The 15025-nt window shown below is 40.9% G+C and overlaps 1 protein-coding gene across 2 annotated transcripts in view; it reads right to left on the reverse strand.

Moving 5' to 3' along the window:
- CELF2 (CUGBP Elav-like family member 2) overlaps positions 1 to 14218 on the reverse strand; it is a 518375-nt gene extending 504157 nt beyond the window's left edge. For both annotated transcript variants that reach the window (XM_061181641.1, XM_061181639.1), the window contains exon 1: positions 14166 to 14218. In XM_061181641.1, coding sequence (XP_061037624.1) covers positions 14166 to 14218 — 53 coding nt within the window. The remainder of the gene's footprint in view (positions 1 to 14165) is intronic.
- Positions 14219 to 15025: the final 807 nt, after the last annotated feature.

Consider the following 15025-nt stretch of genomic DNA (forward strand, 5'->3'; position numbering starts at 1 on the left):
ATTGTTATATGGAGTCACCTGGGGAGAGTTTAATGGAAAAGCAAGGCAGCAAATTAGTACCATACGATTAGCGTAATACTAAGTTTGTTTATCCAAGGTTCTTCAGAAGAATGGACTGTATTTTTAAGATATGACTTGTTTTCCATATCTGCATGGAGGCTTGTTGCTACTTAACTGGACATTTAATTTTCCACTTATTCATTTTCCCCCTTACAGACAGCTCGATGGCTATTCAGTATGTGCATAATGCAGAGAAAAATAATTATAGGAAAGGGACACAAAGAATGTCATAATTAAACTGTGCATTTGCAAAATACACTCAATATACCCAAAACATCTTGATTGCTATAATCAGGTAGATTAGGTTTTCAGCAAATACTTTTTAAAACAGAGGTTTACCTAAAGTCAGAAACAGAGAGGCAGCTTTCAGAATCACCTTGTAACACAAAATTAACTACATTTGCCTCCAATTATTTTTTTAAAAAATCAGATATAAAGAGAAATCAAAATGTAAATCAATGGACTTGTGAAACATGAGGGCATTTTCCGCGACCTTCTAGAACGGGTTTATTTTTTCCTCATCTGAACTCTCAGTAACAAAAGCCACTGTGCCTACCAATGGCAAATGCAGAGATTTATTGCCTCAAGATTTGGTTCAAACTTTTATTTTACAGTTTGGAGATTAAAGTTCAGAGCAAATTCAGTTGCAGGGGTCAATGAAAGTAAAAGATCTACGTGGGAGAAGGGTGTTAGGACAAGTTGAAAAAACATTCACAGTCTTTATAAAGAAAAAACATTGCCAAAAAATTAGAAATGATGATCAAAAGGGACTTAAACCAATTACCAGGACGAAATACCCATGCTATGAAATTTGGAGTCAAAGACTCCAAATCTTCTTACTCTCTCTTTCTCTACTTTATGGTGTTTGAAGTTTATATGCAAAATATTTCTCTCTGATCCCCATCTAACTAATGGGCTCGTTGAGAGGACTGGTGATTCTGCTGATTTACTGAATGGTGACCTGCAGAGAAAAAGCAAAAGACAAGGAAACCAATTTTATGGAAACAAACAAAAAAATTAACTAGAGATTTAAAGCTTAATATAGCTTTATCCTCCAGAGAGCTTTGCCTGATTGCAGACAGAGCTTAAAAACAGGATTCAAAAGCACAACATGCTAGTTCCGTTTTGAGAGCTCTGCTCAAGATATGTTCAATAAATGGAAAACCACCTTTACCACCTGCCTTTTGTCATGAAAGAAGACAGAAAGGCAGAAACTAGTTTGGGAAGCAGGGAAAAGGGCTTTACTCTCCAACTCAGTTACTGGTTTTTAAATTTTAGATAAAAATCCAAGTTCTCAGGCACTGTTTTCCTCAAACATACTCTCCCCTCTTTCAAAAATGAAAATAACGACCCTCCCTTCCTTTCCTTCGGAAATATTAATTGAGCAAATGATGCCTTGCGTAGCGCTTGTTCCTTCCTGCCACTTTCGGTCTGTCATCACCAATGGCAGGTGCCCACAGGTAAAATCTGCCTCCTGCTCCAGGAGGGGACAGTTGGGAGGTGGGGAGGAGGAGGACAAAGCCAACGTGCTGGGAGGGAGCCTGATTGGATCCCGGGCAGGGCCGGCACTCAAGAGGGTTTCCTGCGTATTGAGAAGAAGTTATAAATGTAATTAAAGTCTTTAAGAAAGAAATTCTGCCTCAAACCACGTGCCTCTGCAGTGGTCTTCTCTTGTATAATTCTAGCTCTTTGCCAAGAGGAACTGACACTTTCGATCTAGTCATTTAAGGGCAATTTATTGTGAAGTGGTAATTTATTAAGTGGGATTCAAGAGTGGAGAGAGCTCTCAGAACCAGGAAGGGACTCAATTCACCCTCAAGTGCTCCCGACTCAGGTCTTCTAGACAGAACCTCTGGGGCACAGAAATCCTCACCAAACTTCTAATTCCTGAATACTTCTGTCCCCACTCCCACCCCACTCCCCATGCTGCATAACTGGAAGTAAGTCTTAAAACATAAATTCCTGGATGTCATATCATGTTAATCTAAATTCAGAGTAAGCTATAACTGACTGATCTCTCTGAAGAGCCTTCCCACGCTGGAGGAAGCTAGGAAAGCTGTGATACTTCATTTGGCCTGGGGCCAGTTCTTAATCCTAAATCTCTTCAAAAATGCTATTTGTATTCTGTAGTGATTGTGATGAATGGCCCATCATGGTGGGGGCAAAGAGGTACCCATCATAAGCAGGAAACGTGGGCTTCCATGAGATGCTACATCTCTCTGCTTGCTATGATCACGCATGTATTCAACCTGCCTTCAGTCCGTAAGAGAGCTTTACTTTTGTTTAATAATAAAATGCATAGCCACATCCTAAAGAAGAGGGCAATTCTGTGGTGATGAAGACAGCAACAGTGGATACAGACCAAAGGCACCAGGAGTCATGTTAGATTTCTCCAGAAGTCACTTTCTGACTGACTCTCTTGGGCTTTGGGCAATCAATTATCCCAGCTGCCTTCTTTCCCCAGATTCCTATAATCCTTGTAGGGCAGGTTTTTCAAGATCCTCTTTTCTTTTCTTCCCTTCCTTGGTCTCATTTCATCATCTGCCCCCTTCCCCAAAGGGATGAGTTCCTGCTATGGATGATGAGATTCCGGGTCATCATAAAGGACAGGTGGGTAAGAATGCTGGACCTTCCTTTAAAGGTAAAGGATGCTTTGCTTCTTGCCTCAATGTGGCAAAAGTAAAAGGTGACCCTGGGTCTGAGACAGTCCAGCCACCCCTCCCTCACTCCTCATATACTTTCTCTTCTTCCCAGGGATGAAAGACAAGCACAGCTTAAGCCAGCTCAGCACATAGCATTTGGGGAAACATATTCTCTCTTGCTGCTTTCTCTGGTTCAATTTCCCTACGGCTGTGCAGGCTGCCTTGGCTCTGAAAGGTCCAAAACTCAGTGTAGCATACATGGGCCACTGGCAAACTATGGCCTGAGGGCCAAATCCAACCCACCGCCTGTTTTTGTAAATAGAGTTTTATCGGAATACTGCCATGCCCATTCATTTCTATATTGTCTCTGGCTGTTTTTGTGCTACCATGGTAGAGCTGAATAGTTGTGACAGATACCATATGGTTTGTCAGCAAAGCCAAAAGTATTTACTAACTGGCCCTTTGCAAAAGAAGTTTGCCAACCCTTGGTTTAGACCCCTGAAAAATGGAGACAAAATATTCAGTGTTTGATTAACCTGCAGCAGAAACATTCTTAACTAAAGCTGCGGTTTCAATGAGAAACAGAGCAGAAGTTACTTGGAAGAAGCTAGATTACATCAGGGAAAAAAAATGGGTGTTCTACATAGTCCAATCCAACTCATTAGATTTATGTACATATATACATAGGGGTTTTGAGCCAATGGTACATTTAATTATAAACTATTGCTTTTGCTTCAGTTTGTCATTGTTTCTCTCAGGCCATGAGGGTTTGGGTTTGGCAGAATTGGCAGTAGGGGAGGCTGGCTAAGTATCATAGAATGTTCCAGCTCCCCTCTCTCAACCCCAGGATTCCCAAACAAATGGTTTTTAAAATCCTTGGCTGAGAAACTGATGGGCCCCCATCTTGGTCCCTCTATCCTCAGGTCCTCTGGAAACTTGTACATGAGAGGCGGCTGTCATCTACATCAGGATCCAAATATTCTTGGGTTCCCTGGGCATACTGCCATCTAATAGTACCCAATCTCACTTTCCATCTTTGTGTAAAAGAACTACATTTGTTATGTCATTCAAATGTGTAGATTCATAAATACCCACCATAGTGGGCCTCAGTGTTGAGGAAGTTCACCTAATTTAAAAGTGGGCAGAGAATCTGAAAAGACGGTTTTCCAAAGAAGACATACAGATGGCCAACAGGTACATAAAAAGGTGCTCAACATCACTAATCATCAGGGAAATGCCAATCAAACCCACAATGCAATATCATCCCACACCTGTTAGAATGGCTATTTTCAAAAAGGCAAGAAATAACACGTGTTGGTGAGGGTGTGGAGAAAAGGGAATCGTTGTGCACTGTGGGTGGGAATGTAAATTGGTGCAGCCATTATGGAGAACAGTATGGAGGTTCTTCAAAAAATAAAAAACAGAACTACCACATGATCCAGCAATTCCACTCCTGGGTATTTATCTGAAGAAAATGAAAACACTAACTGGAAAAGATATATGCACCCCCATGTCATGGCAGCCTTATTTACAACAGCCAAGACGTGGTAACTACCTAAGCATCCATCAGTAGATGAATGGATAAGAAGATGTGGTATATAAACACAATGGAATATTCTCAGTCAGAAAGAAGAATAAAATCCTGCCATTTGCAACAGCATGGATGGACCCTGAGGGCATTATGCTCAGTGAAATGAGACAGAGAAAGACAAATACTGTATCATCTCATATGTAGAATCTTAAAAGAACAAATACCTCAGCCCGCAACTCAAGCTGCTTATAGATGCAGAGAACAGATTGGTGGTTGCCAGGGGTGGGGGCTTGGGGGTTGGGCCAAACAGATGAAGTGAGTCAAAAGGTACAAACTTCCAGCTATAAAATGTGTACGTCACGAGGATGAAATTACAGCATTGTGACTATAGCTAATAATACTGTATTGCATATGTGAAAGTTGCTAAGAGAGTAGATCTTAAAAATTCTCATCATAAGAAAAAAATTTTGTAACTATGTTTGGTGATCGATGTTAGCTAGATTTATTGTGGTGATCATTTTGCAATCTATGCAAACAGGGAATCATTATGTTGTACACCAGAAACTAATATAATGTTATATGTCAGTGATACCTGACAAAAAAACCCACATTCCAAATAGTTATTTAACCTACATCTCTGTAGAGTGATAACTAAATGTTAAGGAAGTTCTAATGAAGCAAGTGGTCGGTCTATGTGAATAGGGTTATCAGGCAAAGTTACCTTCAGGAGCTTAGGTGAGAACAAACCTTTGAAGCACATGTGTTTTCATGGAGAAGGAAAGAACAGTCCAGCTTTTGGGTACTCAGTAATGGTTGTTATCGTCAATAACGATCATGATAATGATGGTGTGAAAAAATATCACGTGCCAAGCCTCAGAAGAAGCATTAAGTTCCATTTGTAAATACCAAACTTAAATGAGGGCGACATTTTTCCAGTTTACAAAATCTTTCACTTACTCACCAGGAAACATGACAAAATAGAGAAAACTGCTGTTTCCAGGGGCCTCTTACAATTCTTTCTGGCTTAGACATTTGTGTCTCTATAAGAATGAAAAACTAGTGCAATGAAAAACAAAGGGCGTGCCAAAGCCATGGGTAACTGAAACACCTACAACCCAGATTGATTGCAATACTCAGCCCCGCAGGACTGGTCCTATGATTGCTAATATCAGTACGTGTCAGCAAAACTCATCCCTGGAACAGCTGATTTACATTATTGCCCTAGTTCAAGACAGAACATCTGAAAACAGGTTTGTAGTTTAGTCCATCAACTCTACAGAAGGACTGGGAGTAAAAGAGCCTTGAAAGAATATGTGGATCAATAGAAAGAGAATTGTTTTGCTGGGAGAAAAACTCAACAATATAGGGAAAGGATGCACGGTATGGCTCAGAGGTGGGACTCAGGGTCCTGGGGGAGAGTGCTTCTTTGTTCTATCTCACATTGATCACATAATTTTATAGAAGGGGATCCTTAGATATAATCTGGTTCAATCTCTCATCTTACAAATGAGGAATGTGTGGATGTCTGTTCAAATCCTGGCTGGGCAAAATGCGGTGTCGGGTAATACCAAGGATGCAAGTGGATGCAAAGATGAATGGGGCATGGACTTTATCTTTTGAAAGTTCACAGTCTAGGAATGGAACTAAGATATACATAAATATTACAAAGCAGGAAATCTGCACTTGCATTGGAGCATCTAAGGTTTAGATTCAGGGCTATGAGCATTTAGGGGAAGAAAACCTTCCTTCCTGGTGGGAGATGGGTGGGGTGGAAGCCAGGGAGAGAGGGTTAGTGAGACATCCTTGCAGGAAATAAGTATCAAACCTGCATCAGGGCTGGGCACTGCTGGAGACACAGTGGTAAACAAGACAGACAAACCATGTCCTCGTGAATAATATGGTGTTTGGGGAGTGGAGACTTTTTAACACAGAGATGCAGAAAAGAGAGTGATTAGTTGATCTGTTGAGGTGCCTTCTCCTGTTGCACTAAAACAGAAAGGGGAGGTAAACACAGGGACTCCATGTGGGAACAGACATGAAACCTACACACTGAGTCCGCTCCTTATACTATAATCTATAGCATATGGTGCTGGTATTCGGGAACTCTCAGTCTGAACACATATTTGGGGAGTGTAGAGAGGTTAAGTGTCAGATTCTCCTCCCAAAGAGTGGAATAAAAGTGCCAGGTGATTCTCCTCTACTTTGGGAAGATAACTTCCCTGTGGTCTCTGACCCCTGGGAGACGTTCCCCAATTACAGGGATTTCCTCTTGTGTTTCTCCTAACAGAGATTTCACAGGATCTAGATGTGTTGGGTTTGTCCTTGCTGGTCCAGCCCACTAGGGAAACAGACCCGTTCAGGAGGGGGAACAAAATAATTGTCAAGTGAATATTTTTCTGCTGATTATTGGAGTCAGTGGAGTGGAAACAACTCCTGAGGGTGTTTTAGTGGTTTGGTTTTTTTTGAGTGCTGGAAGGAGATGTAAAAGCCTTGGCAGTAGCATTCCAACCTACAGATAACAGGATTTCTCTACTTTACATTTTTATATGATCTTATAATACCCTTTGTTATTATTAGTTATGTAATGTGCTACATTAGTCACGCTTTGTGAAAAATCGTAGATTATTCTGATATAATACATTATTTAAAAGGCCCAGGTCTTGTATTCATTTTTATAAACATATAATTCTCTACCTAAAGAATTATTACTGGATATAACTCTGTTTTCATAGCCTACTTCCCCCCTGCTCTGCAAAGGTTTTCTAAAGAACCCAGTAGTAACTGGGTCATGATTCTTCAAACTTTCCAGTGGGGGAAAAAAATGATGTGGTGCAAATTTTTCCCATCTGAGGCATAGTTAAGGCAAGATGCTTCATTAAGTTACCAACATACCAAGGAAAGGTGCCATGACCAGACAGTACCTACTTCATAAGGTTGTTGCAAAGATTAAATGAGATATTAAATACAGAGCTCTTAGCATAATGCCTGGCACACAGAAAGCATTAATAATTCTTCTATCATCCTCTAAGAAGACTAATCTCTGATCTTCAGATGGCCAGCCTGCTCTCACTGGACACCAAGAGAGTTCCACGTAAACTCTCCTCACTCCAAGCGCCTCCAAGATGTCATGTAACGTGAGCTGAAGAGTATCTACACATGGCATTCATTCAAAATCACACAGCATGCTTTCCTCCGTGAGTTTGGAATTCATCTTGGGAGATTTATCAGGCATGTGAAAGGGAAACATCTCCTAAATGAGCTGGAGAAAGCAACGAAACAGAAAGAAACGAGGCCAAGCACTGACTTAAAACATGTCAGGATTTGGTCTATTTTTTTCCATCAACATGTGCTGTTCTCATTAATGGGAGTTTCTCACACACTCAGTAAGGAAACAGGCAAAAGTGTATTTTGTTATAGCCTGAAGGCTCACCCAAACATTTAAAGAATTTGGGGAACCATAAATTTCCTCCAGACTATAATCATCTTTGTGAGATCAAGTGCTCATGACCGAAAACATTTCTGATCTGTGAAATATGACCAAGGCTCTTTAAAATATTTTTTCCCAATAAGGAGGTAAGTTCATGATATGTACTTTGTCATGAGATTTGAAAACATCCTTCTAGCTATCTGTCAAAATGACTTCTATTTTCTTGTTGGTCAAATCATTAGCCTAGATAACAGATGAAAGGTAGGCTATGGCCCTTGGGCCAAATCCCACCCACTTGCTGTTTTTGTAAATAAAGTTTTATTGGTTCACATTCAACCTTAGTCATTTACATATTACCTGTGGCTACTTTCATGCTAGGATGGCAGACCTAAGTAGCTGCAACAGAGACTGTGTGGGCAGCAAAAACTGACCTATGTACTATCTGGCCCTTTATAGAAGTTTGCCAACCCCTGATCTAGATCACTGTCTTGTGTAGAAAGAATTCTGCTTGAATAACAGTCATCTATCAGATTCCCAGAGAATTTAAAAATTTCCCGTGTTATCAAATCCAGACACTTTGCTGACTGGAACAGAAAGGAGGAAGTGAAGAGAGAATTACTAAACTGGGAGTTAGAAGTCACTCATTCATTCATCCATTTATTCATTCCACATAAGACACCACCACCATTCCTGTGGTAAATACTGGCATTAGAGTATGAACAATCTGGCCTCATAGAGTATAAAGTCAATGAGGGAGACAAACAGTGACCATGTCATTCATTCATTCATCCTTCATTCATTCATTCTCTGTAATGTGCCAGGAAATATTTTAGGCACCGGTTAACCATACCAGTTAACCACACCAATTATACATTCTAATGGTGAAGAGAAATAATAAGCACATATGAAAATAGCAGGTACGATAAGTGCTATAATGAGAATATTAGTTCAACCATATGAAACTGAAATTTTTATAGGTCTACAGTAGTTAAATATTGACAATCTTATATGATTCAACCTATCAGTGAGAAATGCTGAAGAGTGATTTTTGGATGGCTTTAAATTAAGGGATCTGGGAGAGAGAGATAAATTAGGAGGTTGGGATTAACATATACACACTACTGTATGTAAAATAGATAAAAAAATAAGGTCCTACTGTTTAGCACAAGGAACTATACTCAATATCTCGTAAAAACCTATAATGGAGAAGAATCTGAAAAAGAATATATATGTATAACTGAATCACTTCTGTACCCTTGAAACTAACACTAATTGTAAATTAACTATACATCAACAACAAAAAATTTTTTTAATAAATTGAGGGATCAAGGAAGGCTTCACTGAGGAGGTGACATCTGAGCTAAGACTTGAATGACAGCAGCATCTTGCCCTGCAAACATCGAGGGAGAAGATTTCCAGGCAGGGAGAGGGAGAGCCTCTTGCAAATACTCTATAGCCAAAGTAAGCTTGGATCGTTCGAGGAAGAGAAAGAAGACCAGAGGGGCTGGAGCAATGTGGGCTCTGGGGAAAGAGGGAGGAAATAAGGTTGAAGAGGTAGTCAAGGGCAAGGTCAGATGGGGTCTTGTGGGTTAGGATAAGGATCTTGGCTTTTACTTGAAGAGTAACAGGAGGGCTTTTAAAAAGGAACGTCACATGATCCAATTTATGGCTTTTAAGTGTTTTCATTCCTCTTCTGTGAGAAGTAGACCATGATAGCAAGAACTGAAGCAGGGAGATTTAGGAGGTAATACGGAGTTCTGAGCAAAACAAGACTACAGCAAGGAAAGGTGGAGAAAAGTGGGGAGGCAGGAGATGTTTAGGAGTTGAAATCAGCAGGAGCTGGTGATAGTTTAGATGTAATTAGGAGGGAAAATGAGGGAGGAGGGAAAATGAGGGAGGAGGGAGGATGCTAACTTTCCAGTTTGAGTACCTGGCCGGATACCTACTTGGTGTGATTCATAAGCCTGTGAACACCAGAAAAGAAGCAGGTCTTAGGGGAGATAATAGGTACCGTTTTCAACCTGTTGAACTTGAGTCATCTTTACGACTTGTTTTCCCTCAAGTGGTATCGATGAACATGAAATCTTATATGAATCAGATTGGCAGGTTTGTTTTATTCTTGTAATCAAACATCTACTACCTTGTCATTTCATTTTTCGTCTTCTGTGTACTGACTATTTTTTCTTGATTTAGCTGATTTTGATTCTCTAGAGTGAAGCTTTTGTGTTTGTGCTTTCCCAATGGTCAAGAGGGGAGTCTTACAGTTGCAAATTTGTTGGCGTGTCTTTTGGTGGAAGTTGTTTCTTTTATGCCCCTTGAGGTAGACAGAAATTAAAACAGCCAACAGCAGGATTCCCAACCTGGATTTGTTTTCCATTTGACAAAATGGACCTAGGAGGGAGTGATGCTAAATATACAGTGCCCGACAAAGGTTTAGGACCAAAACTTGTATCCCACCCTCAGATCATATCTTAAAACACTAAATTAGGGTGTAAGCAGATTCAAAAAATGTGCCTTGCAATCACTTTTCAAGAGCAGCAGATTTGGCGGAACTCCAGGCCGCATAACTGGAGCAAACATCTGAAAATATTCCAGGGTAGGCAGGTTTGAAAGCCTTTCCGCGTTATATACCAAGCATTCCGCTCACCTGTTATCAGACAAAGGCAGTAGCAGTATTATAATAGGATCCCCCACCTCTGGATTTGAAAAGCATTTTACTGAGGTAAATCATATCACGTACAACCCTGTATGCCATCAGCATACACATCTTCAGTCTCCTGCTAGATTATCCCACTTAGAAGGTCATGCTATATCTTTCCTTCTCCCACATACACAGACTCACCTCAGAGATATTACGGCTTTGATTCCAGACAGCTAAAATAAAGTGAAAATCGCAATAAAGTGAGTCACATTTTTTGGTTTCCCAGTGCATATGAAAATTATGTTTACACTATACTGTAGTCTATTAAGTGTGCAATAGCATTATGTCTAAAAAAAACAATGTACAGGGACTTCCCTGGTGGCGCAGTGGTTAAGAATCCGCCTGCCAATGCAGGGGACACAGGTTCGAGCCCTGGTCCGGGAGGATCCCACATGCCATGGAGCAACTGGCCCCGTGCGCCACAACTACTGAGCCTGCGCTCTAGAGCCTGCAAGCCACAGCTGCTGGGCCTGCGTGCCACAACTACTGAAACCCGCGTGCCTGGAGCCTGTGCTCTGCAACGGGAGAGACCACCATGATGGGAGAGGCCACCGCAATGAGAAGCACGCGCACCGCAACGAAGAGTAGCCCCCGCTCGCCGCAGCTAGAGAAAGCCGCGCGCAGCAACGAAGACCGAATGCAGCCAAAAATAAATAAATAAATTTATTTAAAAAACAAGGTACATACCTTAATTAAAAATATTTTATTGCTACTAGTGGGAAGCAGCCACATAGCACAGGGAGATCAGCTAGGTGCTTTGTGACCACCTAGAGGGGTGGGATAGGGAGGGTGGGAGGGAGACGCAAGAGGGAGGAGAAATGGGGATATATGTATATGTATAGCTGATTCACTTTGTTATAAAGCAGAAACACACCATTGTAAAGCAACTATACTCCAATAAAGATGTTAAAAAATATATATATTTAACTGCTAAAAAATGTAACCATCATGTGAGACTTCAGCGAGTCATCTTCTTTTTGCAATGGTAGCATCAAAGATCACAGATCACCGCAATAAGTATAATAATGATGAAAAAATTGAGATATTCTGAGAATTACCAAAATGGGACACAGAGACACGAAGTGAGCAAATGCTGTTGGAAAAATGGCACCAAAAGGCTTGCTCGACACGCGGTTGCCCCAAACCTTCAGTCCGTAAAAAAAAAAAAAAAAAAAAAAAAAAAAGGCAATATCTTCCAAGCACAATAAAGCAAAGCATTAAAACAAGGTGTGTCTGTAATGGACAGAGCATTAGTGTTGGTGAGTGAATGGTTCCATGAATCAGAATTAGCCAAGCTGATGCCCGATTATAAACAATTAAGGAATTTAAAATGCGACACCTAAACACTACACACTTCATAATTCCTTATCGCAGGAAAGAATTACACACAGTTAAAATGATGATGGAATAACACCTGCCAAGAAGAGGTGTGGACAGAACGAACTTAGTGTACCCAGAGGTCAATGGGAAGATGTTTCTCTTTCCCAGGGCTTCCCAGTCCAAGTTTGTGAAGCTTTATTTACTCCAGCCATAAAATAACCTTCACTTATGTTAGAGACACATTTAGGGGAAAGGCAACATTACCACTGGCTTTTAAGTGTGTTAAGACTAAGGATCATTATCTGAAAAGGCCTTTGAAGGGCAACATTTTTAAAGATTTGTAATCTTACACATGTTCTTAGAGCTGGGGCCCACCTTATCCACTTGTGCAATAATAAGTTAATCACCGAAAACAATTTTTTAAAAAGCACCCTTAAGAAATATTTCAATTTTAGAAATAGGTTAGTAATCCAGTTAAAGAATGAAATTTATTATAATAGCTGCATCATAAGGACATGTACAGAAGTACTTTAGCATCTCTCAATTAAAAATAAAATTTAAACCTACAAATAGAAGAAAGTATCACTAACAGGCCCATAAAACATTCGTGCCTTTTCATCTAGAAGTCCTGGGAATTATTTAATGAAAGCAGAAAGGTATAGCTCTCTGAGTCGTCGTTCATATAAATCAAGGACTGGAAACAATCTAAATTTTCAACCAACAGGGTAATTTAGTAAAACAATGTACATCAACATCATGATGCTGTTTTAGTCATTAAAGTTATGGTTATGAAGGGGAGGCAGAAACATAGAAATGTGTTTGATATTTAACTGGAAAAAGAGCAGATTATAAAATGACACATACTATATGACATGTATACACGTGAAGTTCTAGAAAGCAAGAATTTTTAAAAAGAAAACAAGATGGATAGTGGCCAATTTTTCTTTTATTTGCTCTTTTGTATCATGTGGTTGCTTTTAAAAATAATCAAATTAGTTCACTGCAGCACTACTTTCAATAGCCAAGACATGGAAACAACCTAAATGCCCATCAACAGATAAATGGATAAAGAAGATGTGGTACATATATACAATGAAATACTACTCAGCCCTAAAAAGGAATGAAATAATGCCATTTGCAGCAACATGGATGGGCCTAGAGATTATCTTACTATGAAGTCAGAAAGAGAAAGACAAATACCATATGATATCACTTATATGTGGAATCTAAAATATGACACAAATGAACTGATCTACAAAACAGAAACAGACTCACAGACATAGAGAATAGACTTGTGGTTGCTGAGGGGGAGTGGGAGAGGGAGGGATTGGGAGTTTGGGATTACCAGATGCAAACTATTATATATAGGATGGATAAACTACAAGGTCCTACTGTCTAGCACAGGGAACTATATTCAGTATCTGTGTTAAACCATAATGGAAAAAAATATGAAAAAGAATGTGAATATATATGTATATATATGTATGTATAACTGAATCACTTTGCTGTATCATAGAAATTAACACATTGTAAATCAACTACACTTCAATAAAATAAATTTTAAAAATAATACAGTTAAAAAAAAAAAAACTAAGGCAGAACTCAGGGAAATAAGTAATAGCCAATTAATACAAGATGTCAGGAAAAAGAGGTGACTTTTTGGGTCTTGGTTTAGTTCCAATGGAATCATGTTTGGGACAACATGCCATTGTGTTAAACCACTTTTCATAAAAACTCCTCCATTTAACATTTTTGTATTTTAAAACTTGCCCAAAGTGCTTTTGGCTGGGAAATACCCTTCAATGTTAAGTTAGACCTAGAAAGGCATTGTGAACTCTATGGAAGGAGTCAGCTTAGACCCAAGTGGAGGAAATGCATGAACTTTCACCACTTTGAGGTCCTTGGGTTCTCATTTTTCTGGGTCTCTGAATCATGAAGAGGTCTGAGTTCACCTTTTCAGGAGCATTCAGAGAACGACCTTGTTTCAGAAACTCTCCGGCATTTCCAAATTAGGCCTGGGGGTGGGGAGGAGAGGTCACAGGAGGAAACCGCATTTCCACAGACCCTCTTAAAAGAGGGGAAGGAATAGTCTTCTGGAAAGTTCGCTTTTTTATCTGAAGTCCCAGAAAGTTTCCCACATCCCCTCTGATGGATTCAGGGCCCCATGGAACGCAATAATAAGTATAACTGGCTCCCTTAGTCAGCCAATGTGAGGAATCATTCCAGTAAGACAAACTCTCATTAAAATGCACCGCCTTCCCCTGAGGGAGTGAAACTGAGGACTTCTCCCGCCCCTCTTTCCACATCCGCTGGAAGTTGTTTCCGCATCACCACGGAGCATCCCGCTAAGCAGACCCGGCGGTCCCTGCCACCCACCCCTGGCACTGCACGCAGCAGCCCACGCGCCGTAAATGGGGTGCGGGCGGGGGAAGCACTTGGCCGTGAACGGTAACAGCGACGAGAGAGAAAGAAAAGCAGGCCTACCTTAAAACTTTCCAGTCTTTGAGTGGATCCAAGTCAGAGATTAAGGAGACCATTGTCTAAAGGGCGGCCGAAGGCAGATCCAGTCCGGAGAGGAGGGGGCGCGGGGAGGGGATGCGGGGGAAGGAAGCGGCCGCCGGCTGCTCGGCTCAGGCCCGGAGCGACCGGGCGCCTGCACGCGCCGCTCTTCCTCCTTCTAGGATTGATAAGCACTTGTCCTGGCTTTTCTCCACGCCCACGGCCTAATCAATCCTGCGCTAGATTACTCCCCAGCCCCGGCTCATTTCTCCACACCACCTTTTAAAGCCCTTGTAATCTGCTCCAACCGATCACATTTGACCTTTTTGTAGCCCACTTTATTCCAAGCACAGCTCTCAGTTAAATCTCTCTTTATTAACACCGTCCTCCTTGGCTTGCTTTTGGAACAAACAGATCAAGCCTGAAGCCTCCAGACTTTAACAGCAATCATTTACAGATTACTGCAAGCTGCAGCTTTCTCCTCCTCTGGGGCATCCTCGTGAGATTTTGCTTTCATATTCCTGTCAGAAGACCGGTTAGGTTTCTTTTTTCCCTTTTTTTTTTTTTGGTGGCTTGGGTTCTGGGACACCAGCGTCGGGCTTACAGCTTCCCTCAGAGGCTGTAACTACATGACTCTTAGGATTTGTTTTTTAGAAATCATTTGGAACTGGCCTGCTAACAAGCTAGAATTTACTGTGAGCTTTCTGGCAGGGAATTTGTTACACTGCTTTCCCCCCCCCCCCGCCCCTCCTTTCTTTCTTTCTCGGGATTTAAAAGAACATGAAGAGGGGGAAATGTAGAATCTCTCCAAGCATTAAGAGAAAAGGGCGTGGGCTTTTCTCCCT

Source organism: Eubalaena glacialis, chromosome 2 (assembly GCF_028564815.1).
Source record: "Eubalaena glacialis isolate mEubGla1 chromosome 2, mEubGla1.1.hap2.+ XY, whole genome shotgun sequence".
Classification (NCBI taxonomy): domain Eukaryota; kingdom Metazoa; phylum Chordata; class Mammalia; order Artiodactyla; family Balaenidae; genus Eubalaena; species Eubalaena glacialis.